Source organism: Lutra lutra, chromosome 15 (assembly GCF_902655055.1).
Source record: "Lutra lutra chromosome 15, mLutLut1.2, whole genome shotgun sequence".
Classification (NCBI taxonomy): Eukaryota; Metazoa; Chordata; class Mammalia; order Carnivora; family Mustelidae; genus Lutra; species Lutra lutra.
Genome location: NC_062292.1, coordinates 69,452,021 through 69,477,199, shown reverse-complemented (window position 1 = coordinate 69,477,199; position 25,179 = coordinate 69,452,021). Strand labels below are relative to the sequence as shown.

Here is a 25,179-nt window from a genome sequence, read left to right as displayed (position 1 = left end):
TCTGCCTGCTTGTGATCTCTGTCAAATAAATAAATAAAATATTTTAAAAAAAGAAAGAAATACAGATATGGGGGCAACCTGGGTGGCTCCATCATTAAGCATCTGCCTTCAGCTCAGGTCATGATCCCAGGGTCCTGGGATCATGTCCTGTCATCAGGCTCCTGCTCAGCGGGAAGCCTGCTTCTCCCTCTCCCACTCCCCCTGCTTGTGTTTCCTCTCTCTCTCTCTGTCAATTAAATAAATATAATCTTTTTAAAAAACGGATAAAAAAGATGTAGGTATATACATACAATGGAATACTATGCAGCCATCAAAAACAAAGTCTTGCCATTTGCAACTACATGGATGGAGCTAAAGGGTATTATGCTGAGTGAAATAAGTCAATCAGAGAAAGACAATTATCATACAATCTCCCTCATATGAGGAATTTGAGAGTCAGGGCAGGAGGTTGTGGAGGCTAGGGGGCTAGGGAGGAAAAAAATGAAACAAGATGGGATCAGAATGGAGACAACCCATAAGAGACTTAATCTCACAAAACAATCTGAGGGTTGCTGGGGTGGAGTGAGAGGAATAGGGTGGCTGGGCTATGGACTTTGGGGAGGATATGTGCTATGGTGACGGCTATGGAATGTTTAAGATTGATGATTCACAGACCTGTACCCCTGGGGCAAATAATACATTGTATGTTAAAAAAATACAGGTATGTGTATATATATGGTTAGTATATATACATATACTTCCTAGGGCTGTCTGCTTAGATGGCCTAGGAACAGTGACATTACAGTAGCAGCAAGCACACTAGCAGCATATCTTGGTTTCTCTCTTTTTTTTTTTTTTTAAGATTGTATTTATTTGGGGCGCCTGGGTGGCTCAGTGGGTTAAGCCGCTGCCTTCGGCTCAGGTCATGATCCCGGGGTCCTGGGATCGAGCCCCACGTCGGGCTCTCTGCTCAGCGGGGAGCCTGCTTCCTCCTCTCTCTCTGCCTGCCTCTCTGCTTACTTGTGATTTCTCTCTGTCAAATAAATAAATAAAATCTTTTTTTTTTTTTTAAAGATTGTATTTATTTATTTGAGAGAGAGACAGTGAGAGAGGAAACACAAGCAGGGGGAGTGGGAGAGGGAGAAGCATGGTTCCCGCTGGGCAGGGAGCCCGATGTGGGGCTCCATCCCAGGACCCCAGGATCATGACCTGAGCCAAATGCAGATGCTTAAGGATTAAGCCATCCAGGGGCCCCATAAATAAATAATCCTTAAAAAACAAAAACAAAAACAAAAACAAAAACCTGACCAATACTCTAAAAATGTCAAGATCACGAAAAGCAAAGAAAAACTGAGAAACTCATAGGTCACAGGAGATAAAGGAAACACGACAATGTAGTTTAGAATGTGGTGTTGATGGGTCTGTAATCAAAGGAGCAAGACTGATACAAAGCGAAAGTCAAGCAAAGCTTTATTTCGTGCCAAGCATCAAGAATCAAACCGACTGGTCGGGGCCACCTCTTACAGAGAGGGCGACTCCTCCCTGCCTTACCTACTAACTTTTAAAGGGCAAGGGCCATGTGGTTGAGCCTGGCCACACACAGGTGTCCAATGAGATTGTAACACACAGAGAAAGCTGCACAGTCATGCTAGGTCACACGCAAGTGACCAATTGACTCACAGTTCACCCTATAGTAGATATTTGAACTAGCCTATCACCTTGGTCAGAATTGGTGCCTAAAAGGTGCCCATAAGGCGGGCCCCACACTCCTTGGTAGCTAGGGAGACAGTACGCGCGCCCCACTGATTGGATGTCTCCACCTGGCCTGACCCGCCCTTGTATTTGGGCTTTATTATCTGGGACTGGTTTCCCAGACTTACTTTTAAGTAAGTCCCCTGGGGGGGGGGGGGCAGGGTCAGTTTAAGTTTTACTGCATAAACAACAAAATCACTGTTTAACCGGATGGAATTGCTCTAAATAGGCCCTTACAGTGTCTTGAATTAAATCCTACATCAGAAAAAGGACATTAGTGGAAAATTAAAGAGAACTGGGGCAGGGGGTGGGGGTGGGGGCCTGGGTGGTTCAGCCTGCTAAGCGTCTGCCTTCGGTCAGGTCCTGGGATTGAGCCCCACATCAGGGCTCCCCACTAAGCAGGGAGTCTGCTTCTCCCTCAAACTCTGCCCCTCCCCCATTGCCCCTCCTCCCCATGCTTGTTCTCTCTCCCTCTCTCTCATAAATAAATAAAACCCTTTAAAAGAAAAAACAAAGAAAACTGGGTGAAGAGTATATGGGAACGCTTTGTACTATCTTTGCATTGCTTCTGTAAATTTAAAGTTATTTTAAAAGAAAAAAAATTTTAATGTACTCGATTAATCTTTTACTTAATATTTAATTGAACAGAATATGAAGTTAAAAGAAATGAAGACTGGGATGCCTGGGTGGCTCAGTTGGTTAAGCACCCGCTTAGGTCATGATCCCAGGTCCCAGCACAAGCTCAGGTCATGATCCCAGGGTCCTCAGATAGAGTCCCACATGGGGCCGCTTGCTCGGCAGATAGCTTGTTTCTCCTCTGCCTCCTGCTCACCTGCTTGTGCTCTCTCTCTCACTGTGAAATAAATAAATAAAATAAAAAGAAGGAAAGAAAGAAATGAAGACCGAAATATGAGACCTATCATTAAGAACCAAGAGAAGTGATTCACAGACCTGTACCCCTGGGGATAAAAATATATGTTTATAAAAAAATTAAATTAAATTTAAAAAAAAAGAACCAAGAGAAGCTGAAATCCTATGGGATTTGCTGGTAAAACACACTATTAAGGAAGTGTTCCGAGGATGACGAAGGAAGGGTGACCTTAAATAAAACACACTAGGTAGTAGACCTGGATAATCTAACGGTACTTAAATGGAAATTAAATACTTTTCTCCTGTGCAGAAACATGCAGGGCAAGCGTCGGACGGAAGGAGCTATAACCTCACATAAGAAACGCGAAAAGCCTGGTCACGCAGGGGCTACCCGTCCAACTACTCCAACAGCAACAAGCTCTTCAACGCGCAGCCGCCGACTACAAGGGGAAATTACCTCGGACGAATTACAGGTAAATTTAGAGTGACTAACAGAAATATTATACCTTAAACTTACCTTTTTTTTTTTATTTTTAAGCAGGTTTTTGTTGTTGTTGTTTAACAAGGACAGGTAAGGGGAAGGGCAGAATAAGAGAGAGAAAATCTTAAGCAGCCTCCACGCTCACAGTGCAGAGCCTGACATGGGCTCGATCTCACAATCCTGAGATCATTACCTGACCTGAGCCAAAATCAAGAGTCAGACACTTAAACAACTGAGCAACCCAGGTGCCCAACTTATCTTTTTAAAGATAAAAATGAATAGCTTCATTAAATAATACAATGGAAAATAAATAAATAATATAACGAATATCTTTTTTTTAAGATTTATTTATTTGACAGACAGAGATCACAAGTAGGCAGAGAGGCAGGCAGAGAGAGAGGGGGAAGCAGGCTCCCTGCAGAGCAGAGAGCCCGATGCGGGGCTCGATCCCAGGACCCTGAGATCACGACCTGAGCCGAAGGCAGAGGCCTTAAACCGCTGAGCCACCCAGGTGCCCCTATAATGAATATTCTTATCTACACATCCATATTACTTCAGGTCCACACAGGAGCAAGGCAATAAAGGGAAAAAAATGAAGGAAATAGACAGGACGAGAGTTGATCCAGGGAGATGAAGACGGAAGAATAGAAAAATAAGAGAATGAATGAAACCGGAATTGCAAGAATGAAGGGGATGCAGAGCCGGGAGCAGAAATGGCAAATATTTCCTGCCTTCCCTGATTCTCATATTTATCCTAGCTTCCAAATCATCTCCTCTTGTTTATACAATTATAATCCACTGTAGCAACTAAGCAACCTGTAAGAATTTACGGAACATCAACCATATGCTGAGCACACCCCACTAAGTACTGCTCACCCTATACTACTCTCATCCCACACCAAAATCTTTGTTATCCAAACCCTTTCTTCATCCTTCATGTGAGCTAAAATCATGCCTTCATCTCCGAACTCCACCATTTGTCCTTTACCTAAGGCTAAAAATCCAGATTTCCAACTAGAAAGGGGCACATTCATATATTCAGACTGCCTCTGAAGGATACAGAGAAGAGGCTACCTCTTGGAGAAATGAGGTTAGAGGCTTACTTTCCACTCTATACCCTTTTATATTCTTTGAAGGCTTTACCAAATGAAGTAGCACCTAGTCAAAAACGAAGATCACAACAAATCTAGCATTCCCGCCAAATAAAACAAGCCCACTTCAGTAGGTTCCCTCTACCCAACATCTCCATCATAGCCACTAAAATTCTTCGCTAGTGTTGACCAAAATATCATAAAATTCTAAGCACCTAGACACCAATGGAGTGCTTAAATCTATCTTTACAGACATCTTACAGTTAGTAAGCCTTTCATTAAATATTTGTCAAATGAATGAACATTCTCTCTTAGGCATATGCTTCCCTTTCACAATGTCCTCTCCCTCCCCTACCACTCCCCTTTCAGAGTGCTCTTTTCCACTCAGATGAGAAGGGACCTGGTAGGACACTGAAACTGGATTTTACTACTGAGTCTAGCAAAATTGGGAAAGTGGATTTAAAAGATATTTAACTTTGGAATATTTATAAGTCAGATGAAATTAAGCTGAGGCCAGATTTGACATTTTTCCTAGCAACCATGTAAACGTATCTTTTGATATCAGAATGAATTCATGTAGTTAAAAGTAATTACATTAAAAAATCACTTATGTGGGGGTGCCTGGGTGGCTCAGTGGGTTAAAGCCTCTGCCTTCGGCTCAGGTCATGATCTCAGGGTCCTGGGATCGAGCCCCACATCGGGCTCTCTGCTCAGCAGGGAGCCTGCTTTCTCCTCTCTCTCTGCCTGCCTCTCTGCCTACTTGTGGTCTCTGTCTATCAAATAAATAAATAAAATCTTTTTTTAAATAATTAACTAATTAATTAATAAAAATCACTTATGTGACCAATACAATTCTTCTTTTCTGACCTTGGTATCCTTCTCTATCTATTGTAGCTGCCCTGTATGACATGTTCCTCACAGATCTCATCTTTGAGAGTCCTCATACCATATTTCACTGATTCTAAGACAGTTATTTTTGATATTTTAACATCTCTGAAATTGAGATTTTATCTTATAACTGATGACATCTTCCAGTTGCTGTCAGCCAGGCGGCAGTCACAGCCTAGTTGTGATTGACTGCAGACGTGAGAACATTAAAAGGGACAGCATCAAAACTTGTAGAATGGGTATCAGCTGTAAGAAGAAAATCGTGGCCAATGGTGGCACACTCTTTAATCCCCTGGGAATCAAATGGTTAAGGAGATAGGGTGGGAAGGGTAGTAACTGAGGTGTGCCAGGTACTTTTCCATAACTACAAAAAAAAAAACACACACAATAGTTCTATATAATTGCAAAGCTTAGCTTAAGAGCCCAATAGGATAGCTTTTGGGTGTTTTTTTTTTTTTTTTAAGTTTTATTTACTTAAGTAATCTCTACACCTATTGTGGGGCTCAAACTCACAACCCCGAAGTTGGGGTGACTGGCTGGCCTATTCGGTGGAGAACATGTCTCTTGACCTCAGGGTTGTGAGTGTGAGCCTCACTCTGGGTATAGAGATTACTGAAAAATAAAATCTTAAAAAAAAAAAGAAAAAAGTTGCACAATCTTCCAACTGAGCCAGCCAGGTGTCACAGCTTTTACGTGTTTTCGTTTTTAATTAATTCTTTCAAAAAATACTACATCGGGGACACCTGGGTGGCTCAGTTGGTTGAGCAGCTGCCTTTGGCTCAGGTCATGGTCCCGGCGTCCTGGGATCGAGTCCCACATCGGGCTCCTTGCTCATCAGGGAGCCTGCTTCTCCCTCTGCCTCTGCCTGCCACTCTGTCTGCCTGTGCTCGCTCTCTCTCCCTCTCTCTCTCTCTCTGACAAATAAATAAAATCTTTAAAAAAAAAAAAATACTACATCCATAACAGCCTTGCTGGCATAGAGGAAGATATTGTGGGGATAAACACAGACATTGATGATTCCTAGTGAAAAAAATGTTTCATCTGAGAAAGAAACGCTAAGGTAGTTTGAGAAATACTTTAACCAGTTTATTTTATTTATATTTCCGTTTTTATTAGGCATGAGAGTGAAACATAAAAATAACCATCTAATTAAGTCTTAGTTCTTCTATAGGCATAAAGCAGAAATTCTAAGTAAAGAAAAGCATAGTTTACTTGGCTGTTTTTCTTAGTAGTACATTTAAAAAAAACGCTTTATACTAGATGGCATCATCGATCATATAAAATATGGTATACCAAACAACTTGAAGTTCTCTTTAATAACATAACAGAGTTGTACCATTTATCAAAATATTTTAAAACAATACAGGTATTTCTGGCCTATCAATGTAGCAATGAAGTGTCAGAAACTGGGATAGAAAAAGCCTTGCTTTGATTTTGGATACAAAAAGCATCTCTCTAGCTACTCTAATCTAAAAAAGACTGGTGCCATGCTTCCTGGACTTCAGTAACACATGAGAATCACTGGAGAGCTTTGTTAGTTCCCTGGGACCACTCCTGAAATTCTAATTCAGCAGAACTGAGATGGGGTCTGAGAATTTACATTTCTTTTCTGCACCTCACAGTTATATTTTATTTATTTATATTTATTTTTTTTTTACAAAATAGGATGTCACAATTAGGGTTATTGTGCAGACTGCTTTCTTTTCTACTTCTTGGGGCGCCTGGGTGGCTCAGTGGGTTAAAGCCTCTGCCTTTGGGTCGGGTCATGGTCCCAGGGTCCTGGGATTGAGCCCCGCATCGGGCTCCCTGCTCTGTGGAGAGCCTGCTTTCTCCTCTCTCTCTGCCTGCCTCTCTGCCTCCTTGTGATCTCTGTCTGCCAAATAAATTAAAAAAAAAAAAAAAAAAAAGAGTCTCTTTTCTACTTCTTACCATTTGAAGTCAACACCGTTTGTATTAACCATGTATAAAAGATATCAGATTATTCTACTCTAAATGAACGACTTCACAATGTGTTTTCTCTCAACATACCTATCTCTCGAGCAAGAATAATACTGCTGAGGCGTATCGGTTGGGTAGATTCAGCAATGAGCACAGCTTTTTGGGAACATAAGGTGCCATTTTCATATAAAGGCTCAACAGTTACTGCATCATGATGGGAGGAATGCCTGCCAAATAAAATACTTAAGAGTATGAAATAAGAATGTAGGTTAAAATTAACTTTCAGAGGAACACAGATTCTTACAGTTTTTCCACATTACATACTACCTGGTATATTTAAATGACACTCTTTAAAGTAGAAAACATGCTTAAGAGAGAGAGATCTCAGTGAGACTGATAAAAACCTTTCCCCGGGGCGCCTGGGTGGCTCAGTGGATTGAAGCCTCTGCCTTTGGCTCAGGTCATGATCCCAGGTCCTGGGATCGAGCCCCGCATCGGGCTCTCTGCTCAGTGGGGAGCCTGCTTCCTCCTCTCTCTCTGCCTGCCTCTCTGCCTACTTGTGATCTCTGTCAAATAAACAAATTAAAAAAAAAAAACAACAACAACAACAAAAACCTTTCCCCAATGACCACTTGTGCAATGTTACATATGTATCATATTCCTCCTTCAATATTTGTACCAGGGCGCCTGGGTGGCTCAATCCGTTTAGCATCTGCCTTTGATTCAGGTCATGATCCCAGGGTACTGGAATCAAATCTCACATTGGGCTCCCTGCTCAGTGGGGAGTCTGCTTCTTCCTTTCCCTCCTGCTCTTTCAAATAAATAAAATCTTTTTTTTAAAGCCCCGATGTGGGGCTCGATCCCAGGACCCTGAGACCATGACCCGAGCCAAAAGCAGAGGTGCCCAAATAAATAAAATCTTTTAAAAATAAACTAAGGGGGGTGCCTGGGTGGCTCAGTGGGTTAGGCCGCTGCCTTCGGCTCAGGTCATGATCCCAGAGTCCTGGGATCGAGTCCCGCATCGGGCTCGCTGCTCAGTGGGGAGCCTGCTTCCTCCTCTCTCTCTGCCTGCCTCTCTGCCTACTTGTGATCTCTCTCTGTCAAATAAATAAGTAAAATATTTAAAAAAATAAATAAATAAAAATAAAATAAATAAACTAAGGGTCGCCTGGGTGGCTCAGATGGTTGAGACTCTGCCTTCGGCTCAGGTAATGATCTCCAGGTCCTGGGATCAAGTCCCACCTTAGGCTTCCAGCTCAGCAGGGAGTCTGCTTCTCCCTCTTCTTCTGTCCCTCTCCCCTGCTTGTGCTCTGTTTCCAATGAATAAATAAAATCTTAAAAAATAAATAAATAAAATGAGATTGTTCCATTCTTCCCTCAGTAAGCAAAAACAGGATTCATGGGGGCGCCTGGGTGGCTCAGCCGGTCGAGCCTCTGCCTTTAGCTCAGGTTATGACATCAGGGTCCTTGGATGGAGCCCCGCACCCGGGTCCGGCTTAGCAGGGAGTCTGCTTGCTTGCCCGCCACCTCTGCCCCGTGCATGCACCCCTTCCTGCGCTTTCTCTCCCTCTCTCTCCAATAAATAAGGAAAATCTTAAAAAACAAACAAACAAACAAACAAACTGGGATTGATGTTGTGTTTCCAATAATGAAAGACAAGGATTTCTCATACTGTGAGGAATGAGTTTTGTCCAATCTTAAAACTGGGCTGCCAAGACAGAAAAACTGCCTAAATTTTGAAGTGTGAGTACGATTCAGAATGCAATAAAAAAATATATTTTGGGACACTTGGGTGTCTCAGTTGGTTATGCGTCTGCCTTCGGCTCAGGTCGTGACCTGGGGGTCCTGGGATCCAGCCCAGGGATCGACTCCCTGCTCCTCCCTCTGCCCCTCGCCCTGCTTGTGCTTTCTCTCGCCGGCTCGCTCTCTCATAAACAAACAAAATTTTTAAAAAAATTAAAAAGTTAACGTTTTGGCTTCGGATGGTGAGATTCCGTGCGTCACCCACAGCGGGTCACGTTCCAGCCGTGAAACGCCAGCCGCCCCGTCCCGGTCCGCACCAGCCTCACGGCCGTGTCCCCACGCGCGGCGGCGCCCACTTCCCCTCAGAGTAGAGGAAGCTCCACAACACCCCCAGGCAGGCCTCCTCTCCACCCGAAGCGAGTCTCCCCGCCCCACCGTGTCGGGGCCTCGCCTCGCTCCTGAGTGAAAAGGGGCTGCACGAGGCCTTGAGTGGTGTCCCGAGGCCCCAGCTTGTCCGCGCTCCCACCCCCATGTTCTGCCCCCCAGGGACATCTCCTCAGGCCGTGCGGGGACCACCTCGCGCTTCAGAGGTCCCCACAGGAAAGCCCCTGAAGCCAACGGCCAGAGGGCGCTGCGATGTTGTCCTTGTCGAGGAAGCCCGTCGGCCCTGGCTTCGAACCTGGCTTCGACCCTTGCAGGGTCAAGGGGGCGCGAAGCCCCGGGGACCCCGCCCCTCACCAGGTGTAGCAGCCGCGCTGCGCCTCCAGCAGGAAAGGCACGCGGCCGGGCTCCCGGCCGAAAGGGAGCAACACTTGCGGCACGTTGAGTTTGCTGGCCCGGGTCCCCACCAGGCACTGAAGCAGCAGCAGGACGCCGGCTGCGGGCCCGCCGCCAAACGGCCGGCCGCATCCGGGACGCGGGGCCCCGAAGGCCATCATGGCGACCACCCGGTCTCCAGTTACCGCTCGACTGCGGCCGCAGCCCGAGGCCCCTACGCCAGCCAATCGCTGGGCGCGACGTCACGGGGGCGGGGCCTCCGCCTGCCGGGAATTGTGGGAGTTCCTCCTGGGAGCCGCGCGTGGAGACCTGCTGCAGGGCGAGCGCAGGCTCCGAGTCTCGGGCGGCGATGAGCCGGGACGGCCTCCCTCTCCCAGTTCAGCTTCTTCCGCTGCCTGCCTCGTGTTCAGTTCCCAGCCGACCATCTGTGCTGCCGCAACGTCCGAGCGGCATTGGTCCGCGCCTCCCCGGCGTGCAGAGCGGGCCTCGGGCGAGGTAGCCGCGTCATGGATACGAGGAAATGGGACTCGCGTCCCGCCTCAGGCCAGGGCGCGGGATGGGCCGGCAGGTCCCAGGTGGCCGCCCCGCGCGCGCTCCGGGTCCGGACCACCCGGCTCCTTCCCACAGCCGGCGGAGGCCCAGCTCGGGGGCCAGGGCAGGACACGGACCGGCGTCAGAGACGGCTGGTCACTTCGGGAGCCCCGAGTCCGTGGCTCCCGAGCGTGAGCCCCACGCGAAAGGGGCGCGCAGCTCGGCCTGAACACGCGCGCGCGTGTGAAGGAACCTACTCTGTCCCAGTCACACATACCCCGGTGACATGTATCTTTTGTCTCACAGACGGAAAAACCGAATTATTTACATCAGGCGCGCAAGACAGAGTTCTGAACCCAGCTTTGGTCTGCTTCCACAGCGCGTCACGCCGAGTGACGCCCGCGGCTGCCACCCACAAAGATCTGATCTTTCACTCAAACTCCGCAGTTCCTGTGGAGAAAGTACAACTGGATTAGTAAGAAAAGTCGAGTAGGTCCGAGGGCTCGAGGGACTGGTTCTTTATTTCAAAAAGACACTTGTCAATTTTCAGTATCAAAACAGTTTGCACTATGGGTTTCCTTTCTCGCAATCGGCCCGAAGAGAGCACACCAGCGGGGGCGCACACCTGACAGGCCTCCCAGAAACCTCACCAAAAAGGGGAACTGGGGAGGGAAAGAAACTTTAAAAGACCAGCACACGGTCAGCCCACAGCCTGCAGAGAATGCTCAGCCAGACGCGGTGGCCAATGTGCCCCAACCCTACAGAAGCAAAGTTTCAAAATAATATAAAATTTTAAAAAGTTTTGTACATAAGCTATTCAAGATTTCTCCAGCACTGACTGATACAAAGCACGAGATGGCACTTCTAGGGACAGCAGCTTTGGACCCAGCGAAGGGTGATGAGTTTGTCTCATGTGGCTGAATCAGGGGCAAGCACGTAATTTTCTTTTTTTCCTTCAAGGGGACAGGAGAGCAAGTGGTCACCTCAACATAAGGGGAACATGATCCATTCTGTGGGCAGTTAGGGCCAAGACAGGCCCGGGATTCGGTCTCAGATAGAGGGCTCACCATCTTAATTTGGTCACTTCTGATGGAAAAAAAAAAAAAAAAAGTTGCTCAAAGATACCTTAAAGCTAAACCCCGAACCACACTTTTTTGGCCATTCCTCCTGGAATCATCTTTCTAATTTGGCTGGTACTTTGGACAAAGCAACGAAGCTTCCCAGAGTGGGGCTCTTTCCGGGCTCTGGCTCTCAGCAAGGCAGGCCCCTGCCGCTTGCCCTCCTCTGCAGAGGGCAGTATGCACTGAACTGAAAAGTTACTTCCCACATGTGAGGAAGGGATGAGACTGCTGCTTCAGAACCGTGGGTAATTTGGAATGTTTTACAAATGGTCGCTACATCAACAACAGCAAAAAAAGGTAATTAAAAATGTGTACATCACAACATGCTTTTAAAGACACTTTGCATTGTGCTCACATTCCCTTCAACATTGTTCCCAAAGGTGCTCAGCCTCAAGCCCAGCTGGAATCTCTAGGGAGAGGCAGAGACAGTTTGGCGAAAAAGACACAGGGGATGGGGTGGGAGAGGCGGCAAGAGGAGAAAGCAGCCTTCCAGTTAAAGATCAGCCCTCAGTGGCAAGGCCGGCTTCGGGCAGGCCGGCCTCAGGCGGAGTCGGGGCAGAGGGAGGAGCAGCGGCGGGCGGGATGGCGGGTCTACATCTCGTTCAGGTCCAGCAGAGTCTGGTCCAGCATCCTCTGTGTGCACAGATGCTCCTCTTTGGTGCATTTCAGCTTATCTAATGGGGGTAAAGGAGAGATGTTACACGAACTAGCAGTGAACATCCCGGTCTTCCCACCGAGAACCTCTCCTGCTGCGGGGAGGCTGCGGACTAACACAGCAGCTGCCCTCTTGGCCGCCGGCGCACGCTAAGGCACCACTCGCTTCTGTAGGCCTCGGGCGGGCGAGCTGCGGCTACAGGTGTTGCTATTCCTCTGTGGGGAAGAGGCGGGAGACCTTATCAGTCATTTCCTCATTCACCCACACCCACCAAGGCTTTCAGTTTTCAGTCACTGGAGGCAGCCTTAGGCATCAGCCATCCTTTCTTTCTGGGCTTTGCCCATAGGACGGTGCCTACTTGACATGGCTCACTGGGGTGTGAGCACTAAGAACAAGGATGGGCATGTTTCTACCAGTAAAAACAGAGGCTCAGTACAAGAGGAACCTCATGCACTCCAGGCTTCCTCCAACAAGGAAAGGAACAATTAATTGGTGGGATAAATGAAAGACCCCATATAGCCTGTCACAGAATCACTAAAGGCCACAGAGCCAATACTACTACTGAACATACAAGCAAAACCTTAACTGCGATTTTTATAGAGCTATTCTCCAAAACTAGCCTGTGATAGATAGTTACAATTAAACATAAAACCAGGAAAAAGGAGCAAGAAGGAAAAAGTCAGGAAGAAAACCTGTGGCGTGAACAGCAAGGAGAATCTAATCTGCTCAGCAAGCAAACCACTCAGACCGCTCTAGGGGCGCAAATACTCACCACAGCCTTATTAACACCCCATACCCTTCCTCTCCTTTCCCTTTTCCCCACCCAGTCAGAAGGGCCCAATCTCTGGGCCTGCAGATGAAGCAGTCACGACATCTTGTCTAATTGGTTCTTTTATTGTTAGAAACCATCCACGCAGGGGGAACACCGCCTACAGCCAATGTTCGGGTTCAACGGCGGCAAGTCAAGGTGGAAACCAGAAAGTTCTTCTGGTTCCTCACTATGATCTCTCAAGCCCCTCCCTTTATCACCCATTATCTCTTGAAAAGGAACAGAAATGCAGCGCCAACTGTTCTCACTCTGCAGCACAGTTAGGAAGCCAACGATATTCTCACTGCCCCAATTAAAAAGCAATTTGTGGGGCACCTGGGAGGCTCAGTGGGTTAAGCATCTGCTTTCCGCTCAGGTCACGATCTCAGGGTCCTGGGATGGAATCCTGCGTTGGGCTCTGGGCTCAGCAAGGAGTCTGATTCTCCCTCTCTTAAATAAATGAATAAAACCTTAAATTTTTGTTGTTGTTGTTTTGCTTTGCTTAGGGCAAAATGACTTTAAAAAGAACAATCGGCTTTCTGCTGGGGTCCAGGTCAGTGGTGTTAGCAGTGGGCTCGGCTTATCGGACACCAGGGAGCCCCGCTCATCAGTCCCCCGACCATGCAGCAGGAGCTGCAGCTTGTGGAGAGCAGGCGGGTGCGCTCAAGTTGGCTGCAGAGACGCTCTGCAGCAGCACCAGGAGGAGGAAGCAAGAGCAGGAGAGGACACAGAGGAGAAAGAGAAAAAGGGGAGGTTAGCAGAGCACCACAAGAAACCCTGAGATTTCGGCCTAGCTGATACACAGAACATGCACCTGAAAGGTAGAGTTGCTGCAGGCGGCTTTCGGACAGAGAGGGCAGAAGAGTCAGTCAGGTGGTGGTAAGACCAACAAAGGAACAAAATAAAATATCCTGACAGACCAGCTGGAAGGACAACATTTTTTTTTAAATATTTTATTTATTTATTCGACAGAGAGAGAGATCACAAGTAGGCAGAGTAGCAGGCAGAGAGAGAGAGAGAGGAGGGGAAGCAGGCTTCCTGCCGCAGAGAGCCCGACGCGGGGCTCGATCCCAGGATCCTGGGATCTCGACCCGAGCCGAAGGCAGAGGCTTAACCCACTGAGCCACCCAGGTGCCCCGGAAGGACAACATTTTGAGAAAGAAAAAAGTATCTCCTTTGCAAAGGTGTTTATTCCCCGGGTTGAGAAACACACAAGTGAAACGGGGAAGCAAGGCACACAGATGGCTTGTAATCAGGGTTTGGCAGAAGCTTAAGTGGGTGGCTGGAACATTTTCTGTAAAAGCATTCAATACAGGGTCCCTGGGTGGCTCAGCTGGTGAAGTGTCTGCTTTTAGCTTAGTTCATGGTCCCTGGGTCCTGGAATGGCCCTGCTCCTCCCTGTGCGGCTCCCCCTGCTTATGCATGTGTGCACACTCTCTGACAAATAAATAAAAATCTTAAAAAAAAAAAAAAAAAAAAAAAGATTCGGGCGCCTGGGTGGCTCAGTGGGTTAAAGCCTCTGCCTTCAGCTCAGGTCATGATCCCAGGGTCCTGGGATCGAGCCCCGCATCGGGCTCTGTGCTCAGCGGGGAGCCTGCTTCCTCCTCTCTCTCTGCCTGCCTCTCTGACTACTTGTGATCTCGGTCTGTCAAATAAATAAATAAAATTTAAAAAAAAAAAAAAGATTCAACACAGTATTATAAATGGTAAATTAGGGTCAATATCCCTACACCCATTCAATCCTACCTTCTAATGCTCCTTGTAGGTGCTCGGTGGCTAACCCATCTCGGGGACTGTCCATCAAACCCCACCTCCCCTTTTCAAAAAGAACCCAATCCTGTTAAGGTGGGCAGCATGTCCAGCCCCAAGGAAGACCAATCAAGATTACCCTGCCGTTTTTCCAGCCTCCCTTGCAGTTAGAGGTGATTATGGAACCCAGTTCTGACCAGGGAGATACAGGGAGTAGTCTGCTGGAAGCCTTCTGGGAAAACCAGCTTTCTTTCTTGCCTTGAACATGGATGTGAGGGTGAAAGTTACAGATTTCAACCTCAAGAGCGGGCCAAGAGAATCACAGAAACCCAGCTACACCAGGCCACAGCTGCTGTAACCTGGACTTGTTATTACAGGAGACAAGTCAGTCCCATATTTATTTAAGCAACAGTTAAGCTGTTTCCCATAACCAAAAGCAGTCCTGGTTAAGAGTAGTTAAGTACTGGAACGCCTGGGTGGCTCAGTCGTTAAGTGTCTGCCTTCAGCTCAGGTCATGATCCCGGGGTCCTGGAATCAAGCCCCGCATCAGGCTCCCTGCTCAGCAAGAGACCTCCTTCTTCCTCTCCCACACCCCCTGCTTATGTTCCCTCTCTCACTGTGTCTCTGTGAAATAAGTAGAAATCTTTTTAAAAATAAATAAATAAATAACAGGGGCGCCTGGGTGGCTCGGTGGGTTGAGGCCTCTGCCTTCAGCTCAGGTCATGGGGATCAAGCCCCACATGGAGCCCCTCGTCAGGCTCTCTGCTCAGAGGGGAGTCTGCTTTCCTTCCTCTCTCTCTGCCTGTCTCTCTGCCTACTTGTGATCTCTATCAAATAAATAAATAAAATCTTTTTTAAAAAATAATAATAATTAAATAACTAAATAAATAAAAGTACTCAAACCACTGACTTTATCTCGATTTTCCACTTGGAGCACACCTTTAAGAGGGGGTACAGAGAGAAACCAAACCCATCTGACCACAGGGTTAACAGGAATTGGGGGACAGACCTTCCTGGTCTCCAACTCTCAAGTTCACAAACAAGTTTCTTCCTACGTTTTCTAGTCTGTTTCAAAATGGCCTCAGGACTTCAATGTAAAGCTATATTCTTCCGTCTTAAAGATCAAGTGTATCCGCAGAAGGACTGTGCCCACAGTCCAAGTGCATTGTTCAGGCACCTTGCCCTCTGGGCAGGTTTTCTCCTGTTCTACCCGGAAGCTGATGACCAATACGGTCCCAAGAATACTTGCCACTTTACATACACTATCAAAACAGAAAAACATATGTATACAAAATGATCCTGGGAGGAAATAACTAAAAATAATAGTTATATTAAAGGGCAGAATTAGATCGAACTCTAAGAACTGCACTTCCCGGGGTGCCTGGGTGGCTCAGTGAGTTAAAGCCTCTGCCTTCAGCTCAGGTCATGATCCCAAGGGTCCTGGGATCAAGCCCCGCATCAGGCTCTCTGCTCAGCAAGGCGCCTGCTTCCCTTCCTCTCTCTGCCTACTTGTGATCTCTGTCGGTCAAATAAATAAAATCTTTAAAAGAAAAAAAAAAAAAAGAGAACTGCACTTCCCATTAAACCAGAGGTTCTCAATACATGTGCTATTATTGCCTGTTCTCTCCTCTTGGAAAGAAATTTGGAAATGTGTGGGGCAGGTTTTAATTGTCACAGTAACTAGAAGACCCTACACGTTATTTATTGGTTAGGGGACAGCAGTAAGTAGAGGACAGTTCCGTACATCCCAGACTCATCTTGGTTTGAATGACCACAGTCCGCCACTGAGGAAACACTACACTAGTCTACAAGCCCCAGGCGGCCTGGGATCGGAACTGTCTTATTCACTGTGGCATCCCTGACAGACGTGGGGGCTCAAATCTGTGAACGCTCACTTCTTAGGCTTTTGGTAACATTCTACACAGATTCTAAACACTGCCTGACTCTGCTGTAGCACCCCTATCCACCTGTTCCTGCAGCCCACTCCTGTCCTGGGAAAGAAGGGTCGTATCAGAATCTAGTCCCTCAAAACAGCCTCGTCAGTGAGGGGTTTGTTCCATTTAGGGAAGGAATAAGGAGAGAAATGGAAGCATTTTCTTGCCTGATTAAATCCTAGAACCCACAGTTCCCTAAAAACGGCAGAAGGTCAACAGATAAATGTGGTTATCTGCTCACCCTGAATTAGTATGTAGGAGTTTTAATCCTGCTATCTCTGGTAACTAAAAATTCAGGATCAGGTACCAGCTCATTTAGTCAAAGTTCTTGGTTCCCTGATAATAGCAAAATAAAACAAACAAAAAAAATGCAAGCCAGAGAATCCATTTGGTCTGATGTTCCTTTTAGGTCTGTCCAATTAATTAGGGAATGATCCCATGGATGCTAGACATCCTTTAGGCTTCACTGGTCTGAATCAGGTCAATTTCATTCTCTAACAGGAAAAGGGAGTGGGAAGGCTGGAAGAGTAAAGGGAACTAACTCTAGTGTTTTAAAGCCTCACAATTCAAGAGATAAAAAGGAACAGATTTTGCCTTTTTCTTTTTTTTTCAACTTTCCCCTAATATTAAGGGGGGGGATATGCAACCAGTACCACGAGAAAATACTAGATTGGGTGGGGCTAAGACAAGGCTGCCCAACACTACAGGGCAGATCCGCCAACCAGGTAACTTGGGACCCAATCACATGTTGTGCCTCATTCCAACAAAGGTAACAAGGAAGGGTAGAAAGGACTCTAACACATCAGACTGTGGTTCAGTCTCAGAAATTAAGAGGGAAAAGAGATCAAAATGCTTTGCTCTGAGATTACCAATGCTGCTTCTTGACCCCATCCCCACAGCTAGCCCAGGCTCGAGTCACATACAGTGGCTTCTGCCGTAAGCAGAAGAATGAACTTGGCACCACACAGCATTTCAAATTTCACTCTGCTACTCTGGCCTGTTGGTTTCCATCCTTGCTTACACCAGTCTTGCCCCTGGGGGAAGACAGTGGCCACCAGAAGCAGAGCGCCTTGCTTTTGTCCTAATTTGCCTCCATCCTCATATACTTCTTTCTTTCCCAAGAAGCCTTTCTCTGTGCCAGTCAACTCTTTCTGCCCAAACACAAAACATCTACCATTGTACTATCCAACACAGCAAGCAGTCACTGGCCACATGTGCCTATTAAATTCAGCAGTAAAACTAGCAGAATCTTAGCTCCTCGGTCACATAAACCACGCTCTGAGTGCTCGGCAGGCCCTGCGCGTGCCTGGGGGTCACTGTTTTGGCAAGACTGTCAGAAGTTCTTGCTGGGCAGCACAGCTCCAGGCTCTATGTCTTGCCCTGGTTTTCCTTCCACTTAGTTCACCCTTCTGCTCCTTGAAATGGCTTCTGTCCTTGATCTCAATGCTCGAAACACACCCCTGAATTAATGAAGTGCTCATGGCAACGTCCCGTCTTGAGCTAGCTTTCTTCTCAACCTGCTGAAGTTGAGAACCTCTGGAAGTCCTCCGTCAACGGCTCAATTAGCAAAGCTGCTGCTTCTCCTTCCATCCCTCGGACCAGCTCTGCCTGAATCCCTCCTCTGCGCACGTTTCCCCGTTTGCTTCAGTCCTTTTACATCTGCAACTGTCTTTCGGGTTCTAAATGTACTTTCGTGGTCTAAATGGCCTGCCACTCATACGGCGTTCTGAATCTTGCATGAGCCAGCCTATCCCCTCAACGCCCAGAGTTTGTTTTCACCTGGATACCTGCCAGTATTTCAGACTCATCTCTTCTACCCTCTCCTGCCTCTTCAAACCAGGACTACATGACCTCCCTATACCTTCAATGCTACCATTTTCCTAGGATCCAAACCAGTCACTCCTGACTTTCCTCCTCACACCGCGTGCCCTCCATCGTGTGCGCCTTCAGCGCTGTCTCTCTACAGATGATGATCTCGGGGAAAACTGCAACAATCTAAGCCAGTTTCTCTCAAAGCAAACTTGCTGCTGGTGCTGCATAAGGACATTTCTGACAATATACGCTTGTGAACTTAAAACTTACTTGCTGTATTGTTTTTGTGTGCTTTAGGAAAAATCGCTAGCAGGTAACTAACCTTTTACTTTAAATCAGAATTATGTATGTTAAGACAAATTTGAAAATAAAGAGTAAGTGTGAAGAAAACAATAATGTAGGGAGCACATGAATATGGCAAAAGCCACCAAGGAGGACACAAATGACTCAAATTTATGAACTGTCTTCTATCTAAATGCATCCCTTTGATGATCTGCTCCCCTTGTAATCTAGTAACTTAGCCGCCACATCAATTCTTCATTGTGACTCATACCAGGACATATCCTTGTTCAAAAATCTCCAGGGGCATCCCCATCCTCTATAAACCCCAACGTGGATTTCAGCACGCACCGCCCCTCCTGTCTAAACCTACCTGTACGGCCATTATATCCTTCCCATCGCTACCGACACGTCTACTCCTTTGCTTTTCAACCAAAATGCTTAATATCCACAACCCTACAACCAAAATCTGTTTGTCAGAAATCCAATCCTTTAGAACCCAATAAAAATGAAGAGGCAAGTTTTAATACGTTTATTAAGTACCTATTAAGTGCCTCCTTCTTTGAGTCTTTATCATCCCCACTGAAAACAGCCTCTTCCCTGCTGAATTTCCACAAGCTTATTACTTGTGGCGCTGATCACAGACCATCTTTAGCTTTATATATATGCTCTCCTACTAGATTCTGGGTAACCTAAAAATAGGGATGGTGCCTCCACCTTTGATTATTTCTGTCCCCAGCCTGATAACTTTATGGCTTCTAAAGAGAACAGTTCAAGCGTCACTGAACCGATCAGCCTGTACCTTCACCTCAAAGGCTGTGTAGCAGGAGGAAATGGTGTGAACAGAAAGAAACCTGAATTCAATGAGACCTCAAGTTTTACATTAGGGAAAACCTTTCTTTGATGGCTCTGTTCAAACGAAAATCAAGTTGGAAAAACGTAATTTGCTGAGAAACTGAAGTACTCGGGTGTGCTGAACACCACTTAGGTGATTAGTTGTGTACAAGGACAGCTGTACTATTTGGCTCGGAACCATCCCAGCTGTGGAAGCTGGACTAGGAGTTTGTAAAGTGTTGCTATGTAATCCCACAATATGAAGCAGGAACAGTTTCACTAGCAGAAATGTATCATTTTTAGGGGCGCCTGGGTGGCTCAGCTATTGAGCATCTGCCTTAGGCTCAGGTTGTGATCCCAGGGTCCTGGGATCGAGCCCCACATCCGCCGGCTCCCTGCTCCGCGGAAGCCTGCTCCTCCCTCTCACTCTGCCCCTGCTAGTGTTCCCTCTCTTGTGGTGTCTCTGTCAAATAAATAAATAAATAAAATCTTAAAAAAGGAAATTTGTCATTTGTATATATGTAATAAACTATCAGCACCTTGTGCACATTATCTGAAGCACGCATGACTGGTTGTTCTAGTTTTCCCAGTAACGATCATTTATCATCTGCCTTCTGGTCCACCGGTACACACCAATGGGCAAATGGCAGTGAACCCCCAGCACATGACAAGAGTTTGGGCAAGAAAACAAAAATGTGCTGAAAACACGGTTTTTCTGTGACTTGGGATGGTCTAATTCGTTAAGTTTGCTGCTAGTACACTTGAGTCCGACGAGTGCTCTGAAGAGGCACCATCTGAACCACTGGAAGAAGGGCCGAGAACATGTACCTCCTGGGAGGCACGTGGACGCTACCAGAAGAGAAGAAATCAAGGAGGAGGGGAGCCTTCCAGGCGGCCAGACTCAGGAGCCCCCAAGGACAGGACTCGGACTCCTGAAGCCTGCGCGGACCTACCCTACGGGACCGCTGCTAAGCCCGCCGCTCCGACAGACTCACATCAGTTGAGCTTAAATGTCAAGAAAAAAAGAGACACACACAAAAGTGGCTTTGATTATGTAAGTCAGGGAGGGCCTACAACAGCTGTTCTCCACATCACACCCCAAGGCTCCCTTTTAGGGACAGCAGCAGCTTTGTCAATGACACAAATGCGGGGGGCATGAGGCTTCCGGCAGCTTAACGTTTTAATTTAGGGGATGGGGAGGAGTGGAAGAATACAGAAGTTGCTTTGTGCCCCTCACTACATCCTAATGCCTTGGGGACCAGCCAGGCCGACCCAAACGGAATCCAGAGCGAGAGTGGGGCGTTGGGCTCCCCGAGGAAAGGGGGCAGATCCAGAACAGAGCAGAAAACGGTGAGAGTTATCTGTGTGAGAAAGTAAGGAGACTCTAGGTAAGAAGGACTGGCATCAATCTACACAGCAACTGGGGGGAAGGGAAGAGAAGGCAGCAGGAACGAGAAAGACAGCCAGACACTCCAGCCTGAGTCATCCGGCTTCTTCTCAGGGTTAGTGGGAAAGATACAAAGGGGCGGATTAACATCAAGGATCAAGGGTCCACAGCAAATGAATGAAATCCCCAACTCTTTCTGGTGCTTTTTACCGCCTGGCTTGCTCTGGGACTCAGCTCAATTCTTTGGTGAATTTGGTGTTTCCAATCATGGCTGTTTCCTCTGAACTTTATTATCAGGACACAAATTAAATACACCCAGGAGGTGTGAATTCTGTTATGCAATGTTAGGGCCCAAGACACTTCTCTGGGCCCTATGTCCTTAGGTATATGATGACATGTATCTACCTTCAGCAGTGTCCCTCTGAGAAGACTGAATTGGAGAAGCAAATAGAAACACCATGGTGTTATAAAGAAGGGTCTATCAACAAAAAATATTTAAAAAACCACATGTCCATCAGAGTGCCACTGCAGATTCAGTATGAAAGGCCACCCAGCTTTTGCCAGTACGTAATCAGCACCAATATTTTAAAAACAGCTTGAAGTTTCTAGTATCCAGGGGATAAAACCAAAGCACACTATGCACAGCCTGTAACCCCAACCACCCACAAGCCAAGGTCCCAGCCCCGCTCTACTGTCAGATAGTTACATAGAGGTCATGTCATTGAGGGCGTGGTCCAGCTCCTCGCTAATGGCCTTGTACTTCAGTTTCTGGGCATAGAGCTCATCTGGATACACACAGGAACACCGGAAGGGACGAGGGGACAGAGTGAAAGGTATCAGAAGCAGATGACAAGAGGGAATCATTAGAAATAAGAAAGAGTGTGACTGTGGGTCTAATACCCCAGGTCAGGAAAACATCTGTCCTGGTGGCCACGACAGGCCATTTTCAGATCTACTGTCCCCCCAGGACTACTGAACTTCTCGACACCTCTGATCAATTATAGTCAGGATAGGGGCGCCTGGGTGGCTCAGTGGGTTAAAGCCTCTGCCTTTGGCTCAGGTCATGATCCCAAGGTCCTGGGATCGGGCCCCGCATCGGGCTCCCTGCTCAGCAGGGACCCTGCTTCCTCCTCTCTCTCTCTGCCTGCCTCTGTGCCTACTTGTGATCTCTGTCTATCAAATAAATTTAAAAAAAAAAAAAATTCTAGTCAGGATTGAGAATTTGGGTACAGTCATGACTAGAAATTCCTGTTACCAAAATACTACTCCCACCCAGTTAACCCAGTTCCTAGCAGGGGTGACACAATAAAAGTAGAAAAAGGAGAAAGCACACATTAGTACTCAGACACTTCTTCTCTACCAAGCAAGACCAGTACACTTGGCCCCTTTGTTCTACAGGCTGCCTGCCCAAACCCCCACAGAGTAAGACTATCCTGCCACCCAGAGCACACCAAAGAACCATATCTCAAGAGTTCTCAAAGTCTATTCTCGCTCATTAGAGCAGACTAGTTGCCAAAATAGGGGGACAAAAAGTATTGAGAAAGCCCCTCCCCAGGTGGGGACTGGTGGCGCCTAGATGGCTGTTTGTTGAGCATCTGCCTTCGGCTCAGGTCAGGACCCCAGGGTCCGGGAATCGAGTTCCGCATCAGGTTCCCTGCTCAGCGGAGTCTGCTTCCCCCTCTCCTCCTTGCTTGTCCCCCCCACCCCGCAAATAAATTCTTTAAAAAAAAAAAAAGAAAAGAGGGGCGCCTGGGTGGCTCAGTGGGTGAAGCCTCTGTCTTCGGCTCAGGTCATGATCTCAGGGTCCTGGGATGAAGCCCCACATCAGGCTCTCTGCTCAGCAGGGAGCCTGCTTCCCCCTCTCTCTCTGCCTGCCTCTCTGCCTGCTTGTGATCTCTGTCAAATAAATAAATAAAATCTTAAAAAAAAAAAAAAAAAAAGAAAAGAAAGAAAGAAACATTATTTTTAAAAAAAAAGGAAAAAAAGAAAAGAAAGGGGCGCCTGGGTGGCTCAGCGTTAAGCATCTGCCTTAGGCTCAGGTCATGATCCCAGGGTCCTGGGATCAAGCCCCGCATCAGGCTCCCTGCTTCTCCCTCTCCCACTCCCCCTGCTTGTGTTCTCTCTCTCCCTGTGTCTCTCTCTGTCAAATAAATAAATAAAATCTTAAAAAAAAAAAAAAAGTAAAAAAATAGAAAAAAAAGAAAAATGAAAAAAAGAAAGCCCCTGGGATTCCTCAGCTCTGAGACGTGGACATTTCACAGCTGCCTCTCTCAGAGATCCCCCAGAGCTTCAGTGATGAACAGGACTGCCCAACGTCGCCGTGGGGTACCACACACCTCGCTGCCTCCCGAAAGTGTGGCTACCATTTCAGCCCAGAGACCAAGACTCAGGACTACTATGCTGGAGGTAAATGCAGTCACTACCGGTCTCCTCCAAGGAAAGGATGCAAACTCCAGAATACTAGGTAAAGTCTTAGTAAAGGAAAAGGTTGTACATGTAAAAATCCAATTCTAGATTTTGACCTTTTTCACCTCGCTGGGACACAGGACAGGGCGAGGGGCATGTGGCAGATCACTACCCACTCCCTCTGGTGGACAGGGAAGGAGGTTAACACTCAATGGGCAAGGTCTTCCTCTGTATCTCTCTCATTCCTCTCCCAGGCTCCATACCTTCCAAATCATCAATTGTCTTCTCCAGCTTCGCTACCGATCGCTCAGCAAACTCAGCGCGGGTCTCTGCCTGGGGGAAAGGCGACACCAGACAGAATCAGAGATGAAAAAGACCATAAAAAGGATTCTCTATCTCTTCCACTTTCTATGCATAGAACTTTCAGAACCAAAGCCAAGCCTGTCTGAGTCTTAAAGAGTGTCTCATACGCCTCTGAATGTTGATTCCTTCCCTAGAACCCCCTCAGCTCACCTCCTTGAGTTTATCCGTGAGAATCTTTATCTCTTCCTCGTATTTGTCCTCCTTTTGCGAGTACTGTAAGAGAAGTAGAATAAAAGTTTCAGAGTGGAGATTCCTCACACAGACCCTACCCCCTGCCACCACATTCACTCATACAGTGAACAGCCTCTTGGAGTTAATGTGCTGAATGGCCCATGAGAAAAAGAGCAAGGCCCATTTCTAGACAAAAGATCCTTAAAATCCACAAACCAATTTCCTTAGAGTCTTGATACCCTCTGATTAGAATCCTCCAGACCTTTATTTTTAAAATGGACCTACGGTTTTATCTTATTTAGATCAACCCAAAGAGGTTTTTCCTTCCTCCTGTTTAATGAGTAGGTGTAATGACAGCCCAAGGCCACGTGGCGGAAACAGCCCTACATGCTGGTAAAAACCAGTCATCTGTCTTGACTGCCTACTAGATCTCAGATCCACTATTTGATGTCCCTATCAGTCTGCTAGAAAACCACCTGGGACCTGTGATTACTGCCACTTCTGCCACTTCACACAGCGGCATCAGCCAGAGGGGGACATGACCCCAAGCACCTGTGGCCACGAAGTGATTTTTCACTAAAGGAATCAGTGTGCACAGGAATTAGCATTAAACCCAGAATCTGGGTGACAAGGATGCATCTCACTAGGTTGTGTAAGGAATGGGTTTCTCCAGTCTTTCATCAGGGGCAGGGCTGGGCCCAGGCCCCAAAGCCTGTCACCATCACAACCAGCCCCTACCTTCTCCGCCTGAGCCTCAAGAGACTTGAGGTTGTTGGTGACATTCTTCAGCTCCTCCTCCAGCTCAGAACACTTACTGTGAATGTTTTAAATACCGCAGGAGAGGAAAGGGGAAGAAGGAGAGAATAAAAAAAAAGGGAGAGAGAGAGACACACAGACGTGAATTGAACCTATATGGAGAGAGAGCTAGAAGGCATACTGGGGCAGAGAGAAGTTCCCGGGTCACCTGAGCAAGTGTCACCCCTCCTCCCTCTACCACAGAGTGTGTCAGAAGCCGGGCCCTCCTGGGCTAGGACTCAGAAGTTTGGATACTAAGCGAACACGTGAGAGAAACCTCTCACAGGAACAAGCGCTAACCGCTGGCTGGGGTGTAGGTGGGATCAGACGTCCAACCCGGACAGGCCCCGGGCCACCCGCGGGAGGGAGCGGCCCTGCGGAGAGGTGGTGAAGCCACTCGGGAAGAGATGGAAGAGGCTGAGTAAGTGGGAGAGAGTGCAGCATTCCATGAAGAGATGAGAAAGCGCTCAACAAACCAACCAGTGGAGGGGAGGCAGCTGTCGGACAGACAGAAGGACGGAACAGAACGGAAGCACACCACACACCCGGAACCTGGTCGCGGGTCTAACGGCTATAGTACCTTTTCTTCAGCAGCACTCAGACACTTGAGGTTCTGGTCCATCAGCCTGATCTGCTCATCCATCTCCCGGCAACGGCTGTTAGTGACAGTCACGGGGGTCGCACAAGCCAGGTTGTGGGGAGGGAGAAAGGTCAAAAAGGACACAGCAAGGAAACAAGCAGCAAAATGGCGGGGGGGGGAGGATTTTTTTTCCCCCCAAAATGGGAAGAAAACACCACCATGGTCATGCTATGTC

At 47.3% G+C, this 25,179-nt stretch overlaps 2 protein-coding genes across 15 annotated transcripts in view; both read right to left on the bottom strand.

Annotated features, from left to right (window-relative positions):
* The window catches only part of NUP210L (nucleoporin 210 like), a 93,762-nt gene extending 83,344 nt beyond the window's left edge, over positions 1-10,418 (bottom strand). For 4 of the 5 annotated variants that reach the window (XM_047704143.1, XM_047704145.1, XM_047704144.1 and 1 more), the window contains exons 1-2: positions 9,481-10,418; positions 7,090-7,226 (exon numbers count right to left, since the gene is read on the bottom strand). In XM_047704143.1, the coding sequence (XP_047560099.1) occupies positions 7,090-7,226; positions 9,481-9,680 (337 nt within the window). In that variant the 5' untranslated portion in view covers positions 9,681-10,418. Of the gene's footprint in view, positions 1-7,089; positions 7,227-9,480 lie in introns of those variants that run through there. The other variant, XM_047704146.1, reaches the window with a different exon arrangement.
* A 135-nt stretch (positions 10,419-10,553) lies between these two features.
* TPM3 (tropomyosin 3) overlaps positions 10,554-25,179 on the bottom strand; it is a 30,417-nt gene continuing 15,791 nt past the window's right edge. For 3 of the 10 annotated variants that reach the window (XM_047704201.1, XM_047704207.1, XM_047704208.1), the window contains 4 exons: positions 24,945-25,020; positions 23,549-23,611; positions 23,299-23,368; positions 10,554-11,845 (listed from right to left, as the gene is read on the bottom strand). In XM_047704201.1, coding sequence (XP_047560157.1) covers positions 11,763-11,845; positions 23,299-23,368; positions 23,549-23,611; positions 24,945-25,020 — 292 coding nt within the window. In that variant the 3' untranslated portion in view covers positions 10,554-11,762. Of the gene's footprint in view, positions 11,846-20,404; positions 20,604-21,335; positions 21,415-23,298; positions 23,369-23,548; positions 23,612-24,307; positions 24,384-24,944; positions 25,021-25,179 lie in introns of those variants that run through there. The other 7 variants (XM_047704200.1, XM_047704206.1, XM_047704198.1 and 4 more) reach the window with 4 other exon arrangements.